This window comes from Carcharodon carcharias, chromosome 12 (genome assembly GCF_017639515.1).
Source record: "Carcharodon carcharias isolate sCarCar2 chromosome 12, sCarCar2.pri, whole genome shotgun sequence".
In the NCBI taxonomy this organism is placed as follows: domain Eukaryota; kingdom Metazoa; phylum Chordata; class Chondrichthyes; order Lamniformes; family Lamnidae; genus Carcharodon; species Carcharodon carcharias.
This window is the reverse complement of record NC_054478.1, coordinates 109,019,762-109,034,952: the sequence shown is the minus strand read 5'-3', so window position 1 is coordinate 109,034,952 and position 15,191 is coordinate 109,019,762. Positions and strand designations below refer to the sequence as shown.

Here is a 15,191-nt window from a genome sequence, read left to right as displayed (position 1 = left end):
GAGGAGGATACAAATAGTTTGAAAAGGGATATAGATAGGTTAAGTGAGTGGGAAAAAATTTGACAGATGGAATGTAATGTGGGAAGATGTGAGGTTGTCAACTTTTCTGGGAAAAATAGAAAAGCAGAATATTATTTAAATGGAGAGAGACTGCAGAATGCTGTGGGATAGAGGGATCTGGGTGTCCTTGCACATGAATTACAAAAAGTTAACATGCAGGTACAGCAAACGATTAGGAAGGCACATGGAATGGTGGCCTTTATTTCAATGGGGATGGAGTGTGAAAGTGGGGAAGTCTTGTTACAACTATACAGGGCACTGGTGAGACCACATCTAGAGTTCTGTATATCATTTTGATCTCCTTGTTTAAGAAGAGATATACTTGCATTGAAGGTAGTTCAGAGAAGATTCACACGGTTAATTCCTGGGATGTTCGCGCCTATACTCAGTGGAGTTTAGAAAAATGAGACCTGATCTTATTGAAACATATCAGATTCTAAGGGGGCTTTACAGGAAAGATGCTGGGAGAATGTTTCCACTTATGAAGGAATCCAGAACTCGGGGCCACAGTTTCAAAATAAAAGGCGTCCAACTTAAGACATGGGTGAGGACAAATTCCTTCTGTCAGAGGGTAATTAATTTTTGGAATTCTCTACTCCAGGGGTCTTTGGAGGGTGGGTCATTGATTATATTAAAGGCTGAGTTAGACAGATTTTTGCTCTACAAGGGCATCAAGGATTATGGAAGCAGACAGGAAAGTGAAATTAAAACCACAATCAGATCAGCTATGAACTTATTGAATGGTGGAGCAGGCTTGGGGCTAAATGGCCTACTCCTGCTCCTACATTCTTATGTAGATTGCCGCTATTAGCATGACTGAGTCTTTATTGTCTGTTACCTTTTACTTCATGCATTCTATTGCAGTCTGACTGATAACTACATCCCTTTTTTACACTGATATTACGTTATCTCTACTAAGTACAGCTACTCCACCTCCCTTTTTTATCTTTTCTAGATATGCTAAACTCTGTAATGTTTAATTTCTAGCCCTGATTTTTCTGTGGCCATGTCTCAGCAATCCCTACTTTATCTGGTTCCTTGCAATGTATTACTGTCTTAAGTTCCCCTGTTTTATTGTTGACACTGTGTGCATTGGTGTACAGACAATTTAACTTCCTGATTCTTTAGATGGTAATAACTTAACCTCCATTAAAACTCTTACTGGTATTCATTATTCTGTGCTTACCATAGTTAGAGTCTAGAGATCCTTTAAGCATATTAAATTGGTACACAGGGACAGTAAAGTATTTACTGTATTACAGATTTGGTACTTTGCAAATACGTCCTTAGCAAAATCATTATTTACCTGGATCTTTTGTGCTGTCTGGTGACAGCTTGTTCTTGCTATCAGTGATGTCCTTATGTGAAGCCAGGAACAGCACAACCTCTCCTTTTTCATTCTTAATCGGGACAATATCTAGCAGACACCAAAAGGATGCACCTGAAAATGAAGAAAGAGAGAAGTGTATCATTAATTGAGAAGTATGATACACCTAAGTTATTGTAATACTGGGTGTAACACATTAAATAACACCAATCAGAAAATCTGTGCCAAAAGTTCCTAATTCCTCTTCTCTCTATAATGAATAAAGGATATTAGTAGGCTTATACTTCTGAGTGCTGATAGTAACAAAACCGTGGAAACATTTAGAAAGAACAGGCCTGTGATCCATCTTTAATGTGTACACATTGATCTATGACCAAGAGCTGTTTCTGTTCAAAATATTTGACATATATTATGCACCCTATTTAATACATCACATAGTCATCCATATAACCTTAGCCTCTGCACTCATCTCTGAGTGGTGTGCTTAAATAATGCCACCTCTCTTCCTAGATAGCTAACTGATATTGGCAAGTTTGTCCAAATCAAGATTAACCCAAATGACAAAGGAGGAGCTATAGCTGAGGTTGGTGTTCCATTCCACCAGCGACTAGCCACATGGATGAGTGATTTTTATTTTTCTAGCTGGAATGCAGGTTATGGATGGTTGCAGTAGTTAAACCTTTTGCCTTTCCTCTCCTATTGATATGGATTTCTCCAGTAGTTAGTCTAGTAGCTGTTTGCAAAATTAATTAAAAACATGAAAAAAAATCTAGAATGCATTTGTAAGGGGAAGATCCTGATTGAAAAAACAACAACAACTTGCATTTATATAGCAAATTTAATGTAGTAGAACACCGCACTGCGCTTCACAAGTGAATCATCAGACAAAATATGACACTGAGCTGCTTAAAGGGACTTTAGGTAAGTGACCAAGAGCTTGGTCAAAGAATTGCTGCCTGGCCAGGCAGTGCAACCTTCCCATGAAGAGCATTCCATAAAGCCAGTTGTTGAAGGATCGAACTGGAGCCAATCTTTATATACTTTTACATTTATTTACAGAAAAGTATATTACAAGAATACAACTCCTAACCCAACAACCAATCTATTTATAGGACTCTGATGAATTGCCCACCACCTGAATACAATTAAACATAATTAATATTAAATTAGCAAATTCCCTTCTCTCTCTTTAAATAAAAATTTGAGCTAATATGTACAACTACACTTCCTAAACAAGTTAAAATAAAAACCTCCATATTTTGTACAAAGGGAGATGCCCTTCCTCTAGGATCCCTAACAAATTCCTTTGTACTTACATTTCTATTTGTAAAACAATCAGATACTTGATAACTTGCACCCACCCATTTAACTTTAGAAATGTCCTTTCTCTCCAGCATTTATTTAAGCCAGCAAGGCCAATCCTTACTCACACTCTTCGTGGGATGAACATTATCCAACAATAAATGATTATCTACATAACATTCAATGGGTTTACTATCATTGGTATGCTCACAATACAGAATCTCATTTAAAATATTTGCCAAATAGAATCCCATAACCACCGCCTCCAAAAGAGCCCATGTTTTAGCAGCTAAAATACATTTAATAACCCTTTTTTTTCCTTACTTTTCTAAGCTAAAGGACAGTGTTTTCAATTTTTACCCATAAGAAATATTATGGGCAGAATCTTCTGTTCGGCGTGCAGGGCCTGAAAATGAAGTGCGGTAATGTCGGGTGTGTGTCCCGATGTCACCGTGCATCATTCCTATCTTTAGCTTGACAGTCATGCATTGAAGTCGGCTGCGTGCCTGCCGAACTGTCAAAGACGGTTAAGGCCATTAATAAACTAATTAAATTACTTGTCAGGGCTGCCTGTCCAACCTTAAGGTTGGTGGGCAGGCGAAGGGTCCAGGCGGCCTTTGCATTTTTCATGAAACCTCATCCACGGGTGGGATAAGGTTTCATGAAGGATTTATTAATGAAATAAAAAGTTTTATCAAAATTCATAAACATGCCTCATCTCATGTGACACTGTCACATTAGGGGACATGTCTGAATAAATTTCCTTTTTCTTTTTTTCAATGTTTCATAGGTAAATTAATCTCCCTGAGGCAGCTCCGTGCCTAGGGCAGATTTCTGCGCTCTTTCATACGTATGCGCGAAAGAGTGCAGGCCACGACCCTCCCTCCTCCCCCCGCCCGCACAGGGAGCGCTGAGCACTTCTTAATTGGCCCACCCACATAAAATGGCAGCGCGCAGTCGATTGCAGGCGGCGATCGGCTCTGTGCCTGCCCATGCCTGCTCTGGACCGTCCCGCCCAATGGGGAGAAAATTCTCCCCTATGAATCCAGCTGTATTAGAATATCCATCAGGAAGATTAGCATATGAAGCATCACTAAAAATAACCAGTTTCATGTATTTAGAGTCACCTGAGGATGGGATCTTAAGTGCGCATTTCTCCAGATTTAATTTTAATATTTTATTTGCCCTTGAAACATTCTCTACTTTAGGGTCTTTCATCGTAGTACTTAATTCCAATATATCAAAACCAGCATCTGGTCTAGTCTGAGTGCCTAGCCAGTTCAACTCACCCATCAAGCTTCGCAATTGCTCTGTATCTTCTTTAGCGATAACATCGGGCCGTAGCCTCTAAACTCCAGTGCAGTGTAACTGTGGGGCTACCACAAAGGTTCACTGGAGAACCCTCTCTGGAGTTCCCAGGTAAGGTTTGCACAGCAATTGCCTGGTAGGGCAAACTTCCGATTGGCATGCCCTGCACTGAGAACCATCCGAAAAATCGATTAAAATCGCAAACTTCAGATGGTTCCAACTGTCTTACAGTGCTATCCAGAAAAAGTTAGAAGAATTAAAATCAGTTCTAGCTTCTGGGTAACTAGTATACAGATCCACACCGACCCCCATGGGACTATGGGACTCCCCCCAAAACCCCAAAACCCCAGGGGAATCCCCCCACCCCCAACTATGCCCTCCATGGGACTCCCCACCATGTGACCCCCCATGTGCCTCCCCCCACCCACGGGACACCCCCACACCCCAGAACTCTCTACTCTCATCAGGACTCCCCCCAGCCCCTGACTATGTCCTCAGGCCTAGCTCAACCCAACATCCCCGCCACCGACTGCCCGACCCTCCTCCCTCTGACTCTCCAAATCCCCTCCCGACTGTATAAATCCCATCTGACTGTCCAAATGCCCCCCCCATCCTGACTGTCCAACTCCACCTCCAAACCCACCTACCCCAAATTCTAACCACATACCTGAAAAACCTACTTTCTCCCTGGCCTGAAAGCTGCTCTGAACAAGTCATGGGGCAGGATTTTATGCGTCAGCGAGCGGGGGCCGGGCCTGCTCGCCGACAAGCCAAACGACACGCGGTGACCATTGACAGAGGCAATTAAATAATTAAAGGACCTGCCTGTTCAACCTTAAAGTTGGCGGGCAGGCCAGGAGCCCTGACGCGAATTGAAAAAACACATGAAACCTCATCCACGGGCAGGATGAGGTGTCATGTAGCTTTTAAAAAATTTAAATAAAGTTTTTGTGAAAATTATGGACATGTCCCAACTCATGTGACATTGTCACATGAGGGGACATGTTAGGGAAATTTTATTTTTCTATTTTTATCTTTTTGACATTTAGAGCCAATCTCCCTGAGGCTGCACTAAGCCTCAGGGAGACGAGTGCGCTCTTTCTTGCGCATGCGCAAAAAAGTGCACTCTCGATTTTGGGATTCCCCCTCTGCCCACACAGGGAGACCATAGCGCTTCTATGCGGACGTCATGCCTTAATTGGCCCGCCCATGTAAAATGGCGCCGTGTCCCCAATTGGGGGTGCCGATCGGAAGTGCACCTGTTGCGCACCTGATATTCAACATCTCCCCCGTCGGAGGTAAAATTCAGCCCATGGACTCGAAACGTTAACTCTGTGTCTTACTCCACAGATGCTGCCAGACCTGCTGAGTTTTCCCAGCATTTTCTTTTTTTTTATTTGGATGTGGCTGGACGATTAAACCCATCTTCGAAAGTAGACCCTGGAAGCGCACTGCCCTGATAATTCTTGTCCGGCCTGAATTGGAAGGGCAAATGAGACAGGGTCAAAAAGATTTGAAAGTAAAAAAGTAGGAGCAGAGAGGCATTCCAACTCTGATTGCCACTCTGTGGAAGTTCAGGCCCATCATTTTTCTCTGACCACATAGTAGGATTAATTGGGATGGGGTAATATTCTGTAAATAGGATTGTTGATTTACAGTTATTCCAAACCTATTCTGCTTAATGTCCAGACTAATATATTTAAAATCCCCACAATCCTGACTCCCAATTTTAAATTGAAATTTAATATTTTTAATAACACATTTCTCAAATTCCACAGAACCATCCATAAGAAATCATTAACCTGAATAATAAAGATGCCTAAAAGTTTTCCTTCATGATACCAATTGTTATGATCCCAGCTGAGATTACCCCTGGACAAGCCTGATCCCAGGGTGGAAGATCCTAACTTTTATTTTGTTTGTTTAGATACCTGGAGAGGGACTACTGAACAGAGTCATCGGAATCAGCTAATGAACTTTTAACAAAAGAATAAAACATTTATTAAACAAGAAAAGATGAATATAATATTAATATACTATATTACAATACTTCTTCACCCACAACTATACCTTTACAGATGTATACAGATTTACAAGATAACACGAGCTACAAAAGCTATCTTGTACTTCAGAGTAAGTACACAGTCCATGTAAACCTATGGTGACCTGTGGTCAGACACACCACACTCTGAAACCAAGTGAAAGATGCCACCTCAAACAAATGCTATGGATCTCTCCTCAACTCCCTGCAAACGCTTGTCACACTGTGAGCCAACTGGCCTCACTGCACTCCGCCACACGAGGGTTTCCAATCTCCACTCTCCAAGAACTCGTCTTGGAATCTTCTCCCAAACCGACGCTTTCTCTTAGACGCCTTCCTCAAGGGTTACCTTCCAGGATTTCAACTCTCCTTCCGACAAATACACACAAATACCAACATAAGGTACTTAAACTATCTCTATTTCCTAATACAAATAAATCATTGTGGGACCTGCTCTTAGTTGAACGCAATCTATTTTCATTACAAAGAACCTCACTGACGAACACTACAGCCTTGGAAGCACCATTCAGGCCATAAATACATTGTTTAATTTCCATCATTTATCTTCTGTATCTGCTGCCACTTTGGCACTTGCAGAAAGTTACAGGGCGGAATCGTCTGGTCCCGTTAGTGGCGGGCGTCATGGCGGGTGTGAGCGGGCAATACGGCGAGAAGGCCAAAAATTGGCCTTACACCATCATGAAACCAGTTTGCCATGTCATTATTCAGATTTGGACCTGTACCCATTACAGTTCAAGCTACCAGCGCAGCCTTGCAGTGCGGGTTAGGAGAATGCCTGAGCTGAGAGCACAGCATGCAGTCCAATGGCCGAAGCTGCTGCTAATCGTTCAAGTGGAGGGGGGAGGAGGTGGGTGGGGATTTGGGCCACCATGAAGCGCACTCCACCTTGGCATTCCAGGTGGTAGCTAGCACTCTCCGGCATGCATGAAGAAGCCTTCAGTAGTAGCCAATGGGGATTCATGGTTTGCTTCGTGGCTTACAGGGAGCAGAGAAGAAGAAGAAGAAAGCAGCAGAGGTACTTGGCTCGGCAAAGGGAGGAGCACGCCCCTCAGGATGAAGGTTCTGCAGGGCCTGCTGTGCACACAGCTGAAGATCTACAGAGAGCCGTCACTCGTAAGCGCCTTGCTAGACCCAGGTCTATAGACACCGCTTGTCATTTCTGCAGATGACTGAGAGCCAGTGTCAACAAGACTGAGCATGTCTAGGGAACTGGTTGGTCACATATGCCACCTGCTGCAGGATTTGGTGCCATGGAAGGCATCCACTACCAGTGGCCATGAAAGTGACTGCTTGGCTCAATTTTTATTTAAGTGCTCCTTCCAGCACTACACAGGTGATGTGTGCAGGGTCTCGCAAGCCTCCAGTGTATCCACTTATCACGGACGCCATCTTCGCAAAGGCACAGGAATTTGTGCATTTTGCCCAGGATCAGGAAAACCAGGAAGTAAGAGCGCTGGGATTTGTGCAGATCTCTGGTTTTCCACAGGTGCAGAATGCCATCGATTGCACTCACGTGGCACTTAGGTCTCCATGGCAACAAACAGTCAACTCTGTAAACCGTGAAAGCTTCAACTTACTGAATGTTCAGCTGGTCTGTGACCACCACAAATGCATCCTATGGGTCTGCGCACGATTCCCAGGGACCATCCATGACTCCTACATCCTAAGCAGGTCTCAGATCCCTGACATCTTCCAGGGTCCAGAGGGGCTGCCGGTTTGGCTCCTTGGGGACAAGTGCTACCCACAAATGGCGTGGTTGATGACACCCATGCGGTGGCCTCAGGCTGCAGCAGAGCAATGGTATAACGAGACCCGTGGTGCAACCCGGACTCTGGTGGAGTGAACTATAAGCATTTTGAAAATAAGTTTCTGCTGCCTCGACAGGTCCAGTGGAGCACTGCAATAGAGTCCCCAGATGGTGTCGCGCATCATTGTGGCTTGCTACGTGCTACACAACCTGAGGAAGACCTGGCTGAGGAGGAGATGGAAGAGCTGCACGTCTCCTCCGATGTGGAGGACGTCAAAGGGGATGGTGATGACCCAGCAGCAGTGAAGTCAGGTGAGTGGCTTGGAGGGGAACTTGCAGGTGGTGGTGTTCCCATGTATCTGCTGTACTTGTCCTTCTAGTTGGTCGTGGTCATGGGTTTGGAAGCTGCAGTGCATTTTGTAGATGGTACACACTGCTGCCACTGTGCGTCGGTGGTTGAGGGAGTGAATGTTTATGCATGGGGTGCCAATCAAGCGGGCTGCTTTGTCCTGGAAGGTATCGAGCTTCTTGAATGTTGTTGGAGCTGAACTCATCCAGGCAAGTGGAGAGTATTCTATCACACTCCTGACTTGTGCCTTGTAGATGGTGGACAGGCTTTGGGGAGTCAGGAGGTGAATTACTCACTGCACGATTCCTAGCCTCTGTCCTGCTCTTGTAGCCACAGTATTTATATGGCTAGTACAGTTCAGTTTCTGGTCGATGGACAAACCCAGGATGTTGATATTGGGGGATTCAGTGATAGTAACATCATTGAATGTCAAGGGGCAATGGTTAGATTCTCTCTTGTTGGAGATGGTCATTGCCTGGCATTTGTGTGGCACAAATGTTACTTGCCACTTGTCAGCCCAAGTCTGGATGTTGTCTAGGTCTTGCTGCATTTGGACACAAACTGCTTCAGTTTTTGAGGAGTCGTGCATGGTGCTGAACATTGTGCAATCATCAATGAACATCCCCACTTCTGACCTTATGAGGGATGGAAGGTCATTGATGAAGCAGCTGAAGATGGTTGGGCCTAGGACACTACCCTGAGGAACTCCTACAGTGATGTCCTGGAGCTGAGATGACTGATCGCCAACAAACACAACAATCTTCCTTTGTGCTAGGCATCATTCCAACCAGCAGAGAGCGTCCCCCCTGATTCCCATTGACTCCAGTTTTGCTAGGGCCACTTAATGCCACATTCGGTCAAATGCTGCCTTGATTTCAAGGGCAGTCACTCTCATCTCACTTCTGGAGTTGAGTGAATGTGAAGCCGGACCATCATTTTGTTCTGAAGGTTACACACTGCACAGGGAAGAGGCCCTGAATTGAGACACCTGCCTTTATCTTGTGCAGGAACCAAGGTTTCAATTCTGAGTGACACAAACACTACTTATCATAACAAGGAGCCATAGGCAGAGAGACATTCTTGGGAGTTTATTAACAATAGTGAACATTATGCACAAGTGATTAACACCTGTGTCCAGGCTATGCAAATATATCTGCCTAACCTTCCTAACCCTGCTGCTACATCTTGGTGCTCCCCCGACATCCACAGCGGAGGTGGAGGCAGCTTGCTATCTGCTACACCCTGTCTGTAATGACCTTGGCAGGCATCCTTTGGAGGGCCAAGACCTGGAGGGCCCCAGCCTGATTTGGACGTCTTGCTGTGGGCCAGCTGCAGCCTCCTCAGCCTGTTGAGCTGGAGCTGCAGGGGTCACATGAATAGGGTATTTGGATCAGTCGGACATTCCCAAATCACTTGGGTGGATGGCCCCGGAGTGTCAAGTTGCTTGTCCTCCCTATGGGTGTCCAATGGCCCCTGACTGACTCCTTGAGGAGAAGGGGAAGCTGGAGTGAGATCGAGCTGCCGCTCACCCCTATTGCGTTGACACTGTTGGAGGCCAACTATGACGTCAGTGATGGAGTTCAGCCCGCACAGCAATATAGGATCAAAGCCCTGCACCAACATTTCCATGGCGGCCGCCATCCTACCAGTGTTGGCCTCGTTGCGTTGGCATGCCGGTGCTATCACCTCAGACTGAAGGTGGACGGATTCCTCCATTGTGGCTTACATTGTGAGGAGTGCAGCGGACATCCCTTCCTGATGTTCCTGAGCTTGCCTTTGCAACTCTAGCAGCTAAGGTATGACCAAGTCCAGAGGTTCATCATCTTACTCAGATTCAGCAGATTTCTTGCTCCCAGCAGTCCTCTGAGCCAGCACCCAAGGATTGTCCTGCCTCTGACTGCTGTGGAACAGGTTGTGTGTTGTGCTCACCAGATTGTAATTCTGAGGTTACTTTATGTCTAGCTCCCTCCAAGGTGTGGACCTCCAGTGGCCAGTGGAGGGTAGAGGATATCGCGGCGGGTCTCCACAGCATCTGGAGGCAACCCAGGAATGTGTCACTGAATCAGGCAACTGTACTCTTCTTGGCTTTCCGGACCATGTCTTCACTGGGGCTGTCCTGGGTTGCAAGCATTGAGAACAGTGCACACAGCTGCATTTTAAATATGGCGCCTAGTGTGAGGAAGCGGCGAGGTAACGCCATGGTGGGCCAATTGTAGGCTGGCTGCCTGCGATCCTCTGTGTTCCCCATTACTGCATAACTTATGAGGTGGGAAGGGGATGATATGGCATAAAAACCCACCATTTCCGGGCAGCGGGCTAAAATGTATTTTTTTCGATGGCCGATACCACACTTCGTGCAAATCTCTGGGATGATTCTGCCCACAGTCTCCTAGCTTATTGACTGGAATAGTCAGATATGAAGACTATGGGTGGAAGGGCCAGGAATGTAAGTGACTGACTGTAGTGTCCACCCATTGTGAGGTTATTCAGAGACTTGGTAACGTATGTACCAAGGGGAATTTTACCAAATTAGGTTCCTGTCATGGAACAGCCTAATTTGGGGTTATCCATTTTGGGGATCTGTTGTGAACAGATCAATTTGGGGTTAACATTTGTAATACAGTACATATCTGTAATCTAGTATCGGATGTAAGTAGAGTTGTCTTTCTTCCTTTCTTTTACTATATAAAGTGCTTTCTCCTTTCAATAAAATTATCTTTCTTTCTTCTTACTTATTTCTTTCTATATTATCAATTCTAATTGCATATAATTATTATAATTATTATTATTCAATAAAATTGTTGTTTGAACACATTGCTTGGCATTGTCACTCATTCCTGTTACTTCCAGAGTAGGGCTCCGAACCTAAGTGAGATTCCATAAGGGACTCTCACGCCCCTTACAGGCTTCACAGTTTGCTTGTACCATGAGGATGACTTTTCAATGTCAACTGCAAGGGACTAGGAGTGCATCCCTCCACCAATATTGGATAGCCACCTTTCCCTAGAGGATCCTCAGGCTTGGCCAGTCGCGCAATGGTTCTGCAGCACCATAGCACTCATTCGAGTTTGAAGCGTGCTCACGAGGGGTTAACAGTAGAGGAGCAATCATTGGCGCTATGAGGAATTAGTGCTGCTTGAGTAGTCACATTTATTAGGCTGACTCTAAGCATGTCAATTGAGCTCAGGCTAAATGCTCTCAGCTGCGGTGGAGGACCCACCTTTGACATGTTTTGCCATTAGCCTGGCTGTTTACTTCCCCCCACCTCCTGGCATGTGTTTGTGCTCAAACTTCAGCTGATGCTACCACGATCCCCCCACCAGCACTGTCACCTTGCCCCAAGCTTGCCTTCTCACCCAGCCACCTGCTGGATTTTACATGCCCCGCCTTCAAACCCACTGGGGGATGAGAGTAAAATCCAGCTCATTAATTCTGTTTCTCTCTCCACAGATGCTGTCTCACCTGCTGAGTATTTCCAGGAATTTTTGATTTTATTCCTGATTTGCAGCAACCACATTGTATTGCAAGTTTATATGTATCTAGTATTAATATTGTGCAGTGACTTCAATTGCATTCCTGGCTCTTCATTTAAGGAGCATTAGAAACAGAAATATAACAGTACATTATAAAATTAAAATTCAGATCACTGAAGGCAAGTAACGTGTCTGCATCAGCACTTATGGGCAGAATTTTACAGCCCAGTTGTGGTGGGGGCAGGGCCATAAAATGCGACCAGCAATTAAAAAGCCCATTGACTTTGGTGGGACCAGAAAATCCTGCCGGTGGGAGGGGCCATAATATTCCACCCCATGTATCTTTCTGAATTTTTCTAGGTATGATAACTGTGCAATTTAAGCATTTGCACAAAATTCCAGAACACATTATAAAAGATGAGCCTAGGGGGCATGATACTGCAGTATTTTGATGAGTCTCATGGGGCGTGTCCATACAAAATTCAACACTTTTAACGTAACAAAGAGCTTCAACATTTTCATGAAGCTATTAATGTATATAATGTTATTGGAATTTTTTTTTAAATAGAAGTTTAGTCTGTGGATGTATCTGTGTCTGTCTTAACTGGATTAAAGCCAGCTAGTCTGGGTGCTTTGATGTATAGCAGTTTTGAGATGTAAACAGAGGTAGAGATACATTTGTATTTTGTTGAATAAAGCATTCAAGAGAAGGAGTGAAATCTTGCACCTGGCTAGGAGACACCAAGCAATGTTTATATTACTAATAAAACTGGTACTATGAAAGAGCTCAAAGGGCCTGGTGATACAATGAGAATTTACATTCAAAGGGGAGTGCTGGGTATAACAGAAAGGAGTATGTGTGTGTGCAAAGCAGAGGTGTGTTACATCAAAGCAGCTGTAAGCCCACAACTGTCTGCAAAGGAACCAAATTGAAAGGAAACTCGTTTTGTGTTTGTAGGATGAAAATGCTTTGCCTGATGTTTGGTTAAGTCTATTGTTGCCTTAGTGGAGATTAATTTGGGAATTCGTTAAAAAGTTATGACAGTAGTAATTTGTAGCCACGTGTATATGTTTAATTTGTTGTAAATTGACAAATGTCTCATTTAGTTTGATATAAAAACCTCTAGAGAACTGGTAGTCTTCCTGAATTTAGAGTTGCATCTCAAACACACCAGTTGAAAATATAGGTTATGACAGTTGTTTAAGGTTTCCCTCTGGGATTTTAAATAACAGCCTTTAAAAACTGCTGTGTCATAACATCATCTCAAAGAATGAAATATAAGAAGTATTACTTTGAAGAGATAATTCAGTATTTGATTGAAGTAGTGAATGCCCATGTTCCTGTTTTCTGGCTAAGATAAATTAGTCTAACTTTATCAATATCTCTGATGTATGCCATTAATTTCTCACAAATTATTAAAACAGGTATGCAAGATAAGCTAAAATACAAAAATCAATGAGGTACTGTTTATATGGGCCAGGATTTTTCCTACGGTAGGCGGGCTGGGCGGGAGCAGGTGGGAGCGATTGGCTCTGTGCCGCCATTTTACGCGGGCGGGCCAATTAAGGCCCACCCAGCGTAATATGTGGCCAGTAGCGCACAGGTGGAGGGAGAGCCGTGGCCACCGCTCTTTCGCGTGCATCACAGCAATCTCCCTGAGGCACGGAGCTGCCTTAGGGAGGTTGAATGGATATTAAAACAATTAAATAAATTATTTGAAAATTTATTTAAACATGTCCCATTATGTGACTGTGTCACATGAGTTGGGACATGTTTTTAAATTTATGAAATTTTATTTATTTATTTGATAAAAGCTTCAGGAAACCTCATCCTGCCTGGGGCGAAGGCCGCTTGGGCTTTTCGCTTGCCCGCCAACCTTAAGGTTGGACGGGCAGTGTTCGCAAGTGTTGCAATTAACTTCTTAATGGCCTTAATAGGTCATTTATATTTCAGCAGGTGCGCAGCCGATTCTGGCGTGCGCCCGCTGAACGAAATATCACAATGGCGCACGATAATGTTGGGACACATGCCCGAAGTCATTGCACGTCATTTTATGTGCCAGCATGTCGGGCCTGACGCCCGCACACTGACAGAAAAATCCTGCCCATGTATACATTGACATGATGCTTTAGGGACGTATGACAATGTTGGCTACAAACTAATAGTTACTAATGAGGTGTAAAATTAACCTGTTCAGATAAATATCTGATAAACATGCGTTAAGTAAAAATGAGGATATAGAAGGACAAAATTTACGCCAAAATGAAACAATCATTGTTAACCCACTTAAAAGTGCAAGCTTCTAGGGGAGACATTTTTACTTTTCAAACAAAGAATTCAGCATGCATATTAAAGGTAATGGACATTTCTTTTTGGCAAACACAATATCCTGTCAAGTACAAATATCAACAAGTACCCTTGATTTTACCCCTTAGAGAATCCTTTTGGGTAAAGTGTAGATCATGCAGCAGTTTTCAGTTCACGTCAAGAGATAAGACAGAATCCTGTAGAATGTGGAAATCAGCAGAATTTGGGGAAAATGCTGCAAGGGGCTGAACTGTTTTGATGTCAATAATTCACATGCAATGGGAAAAGGGGGATCTTCTACTAATTAATAAACATTCTTTTAATTTTTACTGCAATTGGGCATTTAGTGAATCAAGGTAGATGAAAGCTTTCAAATGACATTTATTATATGTAAAATTTACTCCTTTAAAAGCCCCCAGTATGGGGAGGGGTGAGGGGTGTGCCAGCTGTCTGCACACAGGTCCCTTCAGGAGTCTGATTAATGCTATTCTGTGATCAGATGTCAAAAGGTTGGCTTTTGTAAGTGATTTCCACCAGAAAGCTGGTGAAGTTTTCTCGATGAAAGGTGTGAGAATTAGAGATCTGTGGTCACATTTACAACCACTGAACTACAGAACCAAGATTATAGTCAGAACTCTCAGCTTGCTTTTACTTCCTCTGATTTTCCTCCCAAGTTATTTGCAATAGTGTCCAGGAGTTTAATTCCTGCAGTCTCCAGGATAGCCCCAGAGGGTTGCTAATTCTACAAGACATACATCAATCCATTTTTAATTTAGAAGAGAAGATGCTTAGTTTTCAGCTACTGAAATCATTTGGTGTTTACGGGCAGCATCTGTTAACTGGACATGGCTCCTCTGAGTCATTCTTGGAGCACTGCCGGCGATGGAATGAATTTCCACATCTGCCAGGGGTGTGGGGGTTGGTACGGGGGTATTGGAAAGAGGAAGGGAGCAGAGGGAGGATTTCCAAAATGAATTGAGGGAGTTGTAAGGGGAAGAGAGGATTGCTAGGTGGTTAAGAAGACAACAAACTTAAATGGGAGGGAAGACTAATGGTAGCTTTACTGGGAAGATGAGTGGAAGGAAAGTACTAACACCAGCTGAAGGGGGAGAAGAGTCGCAGATTGAAGTGAAAAGAGAAAGCCAAGAGTGTCATGAACTAGGAGAGTTGGAGGAGGAGAGTGTCTACCTGTGAGAGAGTGGGAAGGTGGATTGGGTACAGAATAAAATGCAGAGGAACAGAGTGGTGCATTTGG

At 43.9% G+C, this 15,191-nt stretch overlaps 1 protein-coding gene across 1 annotated transcript in view; it reads right to left on the bottom strand.

Annotated features, from left to right (window-relative positions):
- The window catches only part of kcnh3 (potassium voltage-gated channel, subfamily H (eag-related), member 3), an 856,837-nt gene that overhangs the window by 448,881 nt on the left and 392,765 nt on the right, over nucleotides 1–15,191 (bottom strand). Inside the window, exon 3 of the mRNA XM_041200258.1 lies at nucleotides 1,367–1,501. Within this exon, the coding sequence (XP_041056192.1) occupies nucleotides 1,367–1,501 (135 nt within the window). The remainder of the gene's footprint in view (nucleotides 1–1,366; nucleotides 1,502–15,191) is intronic.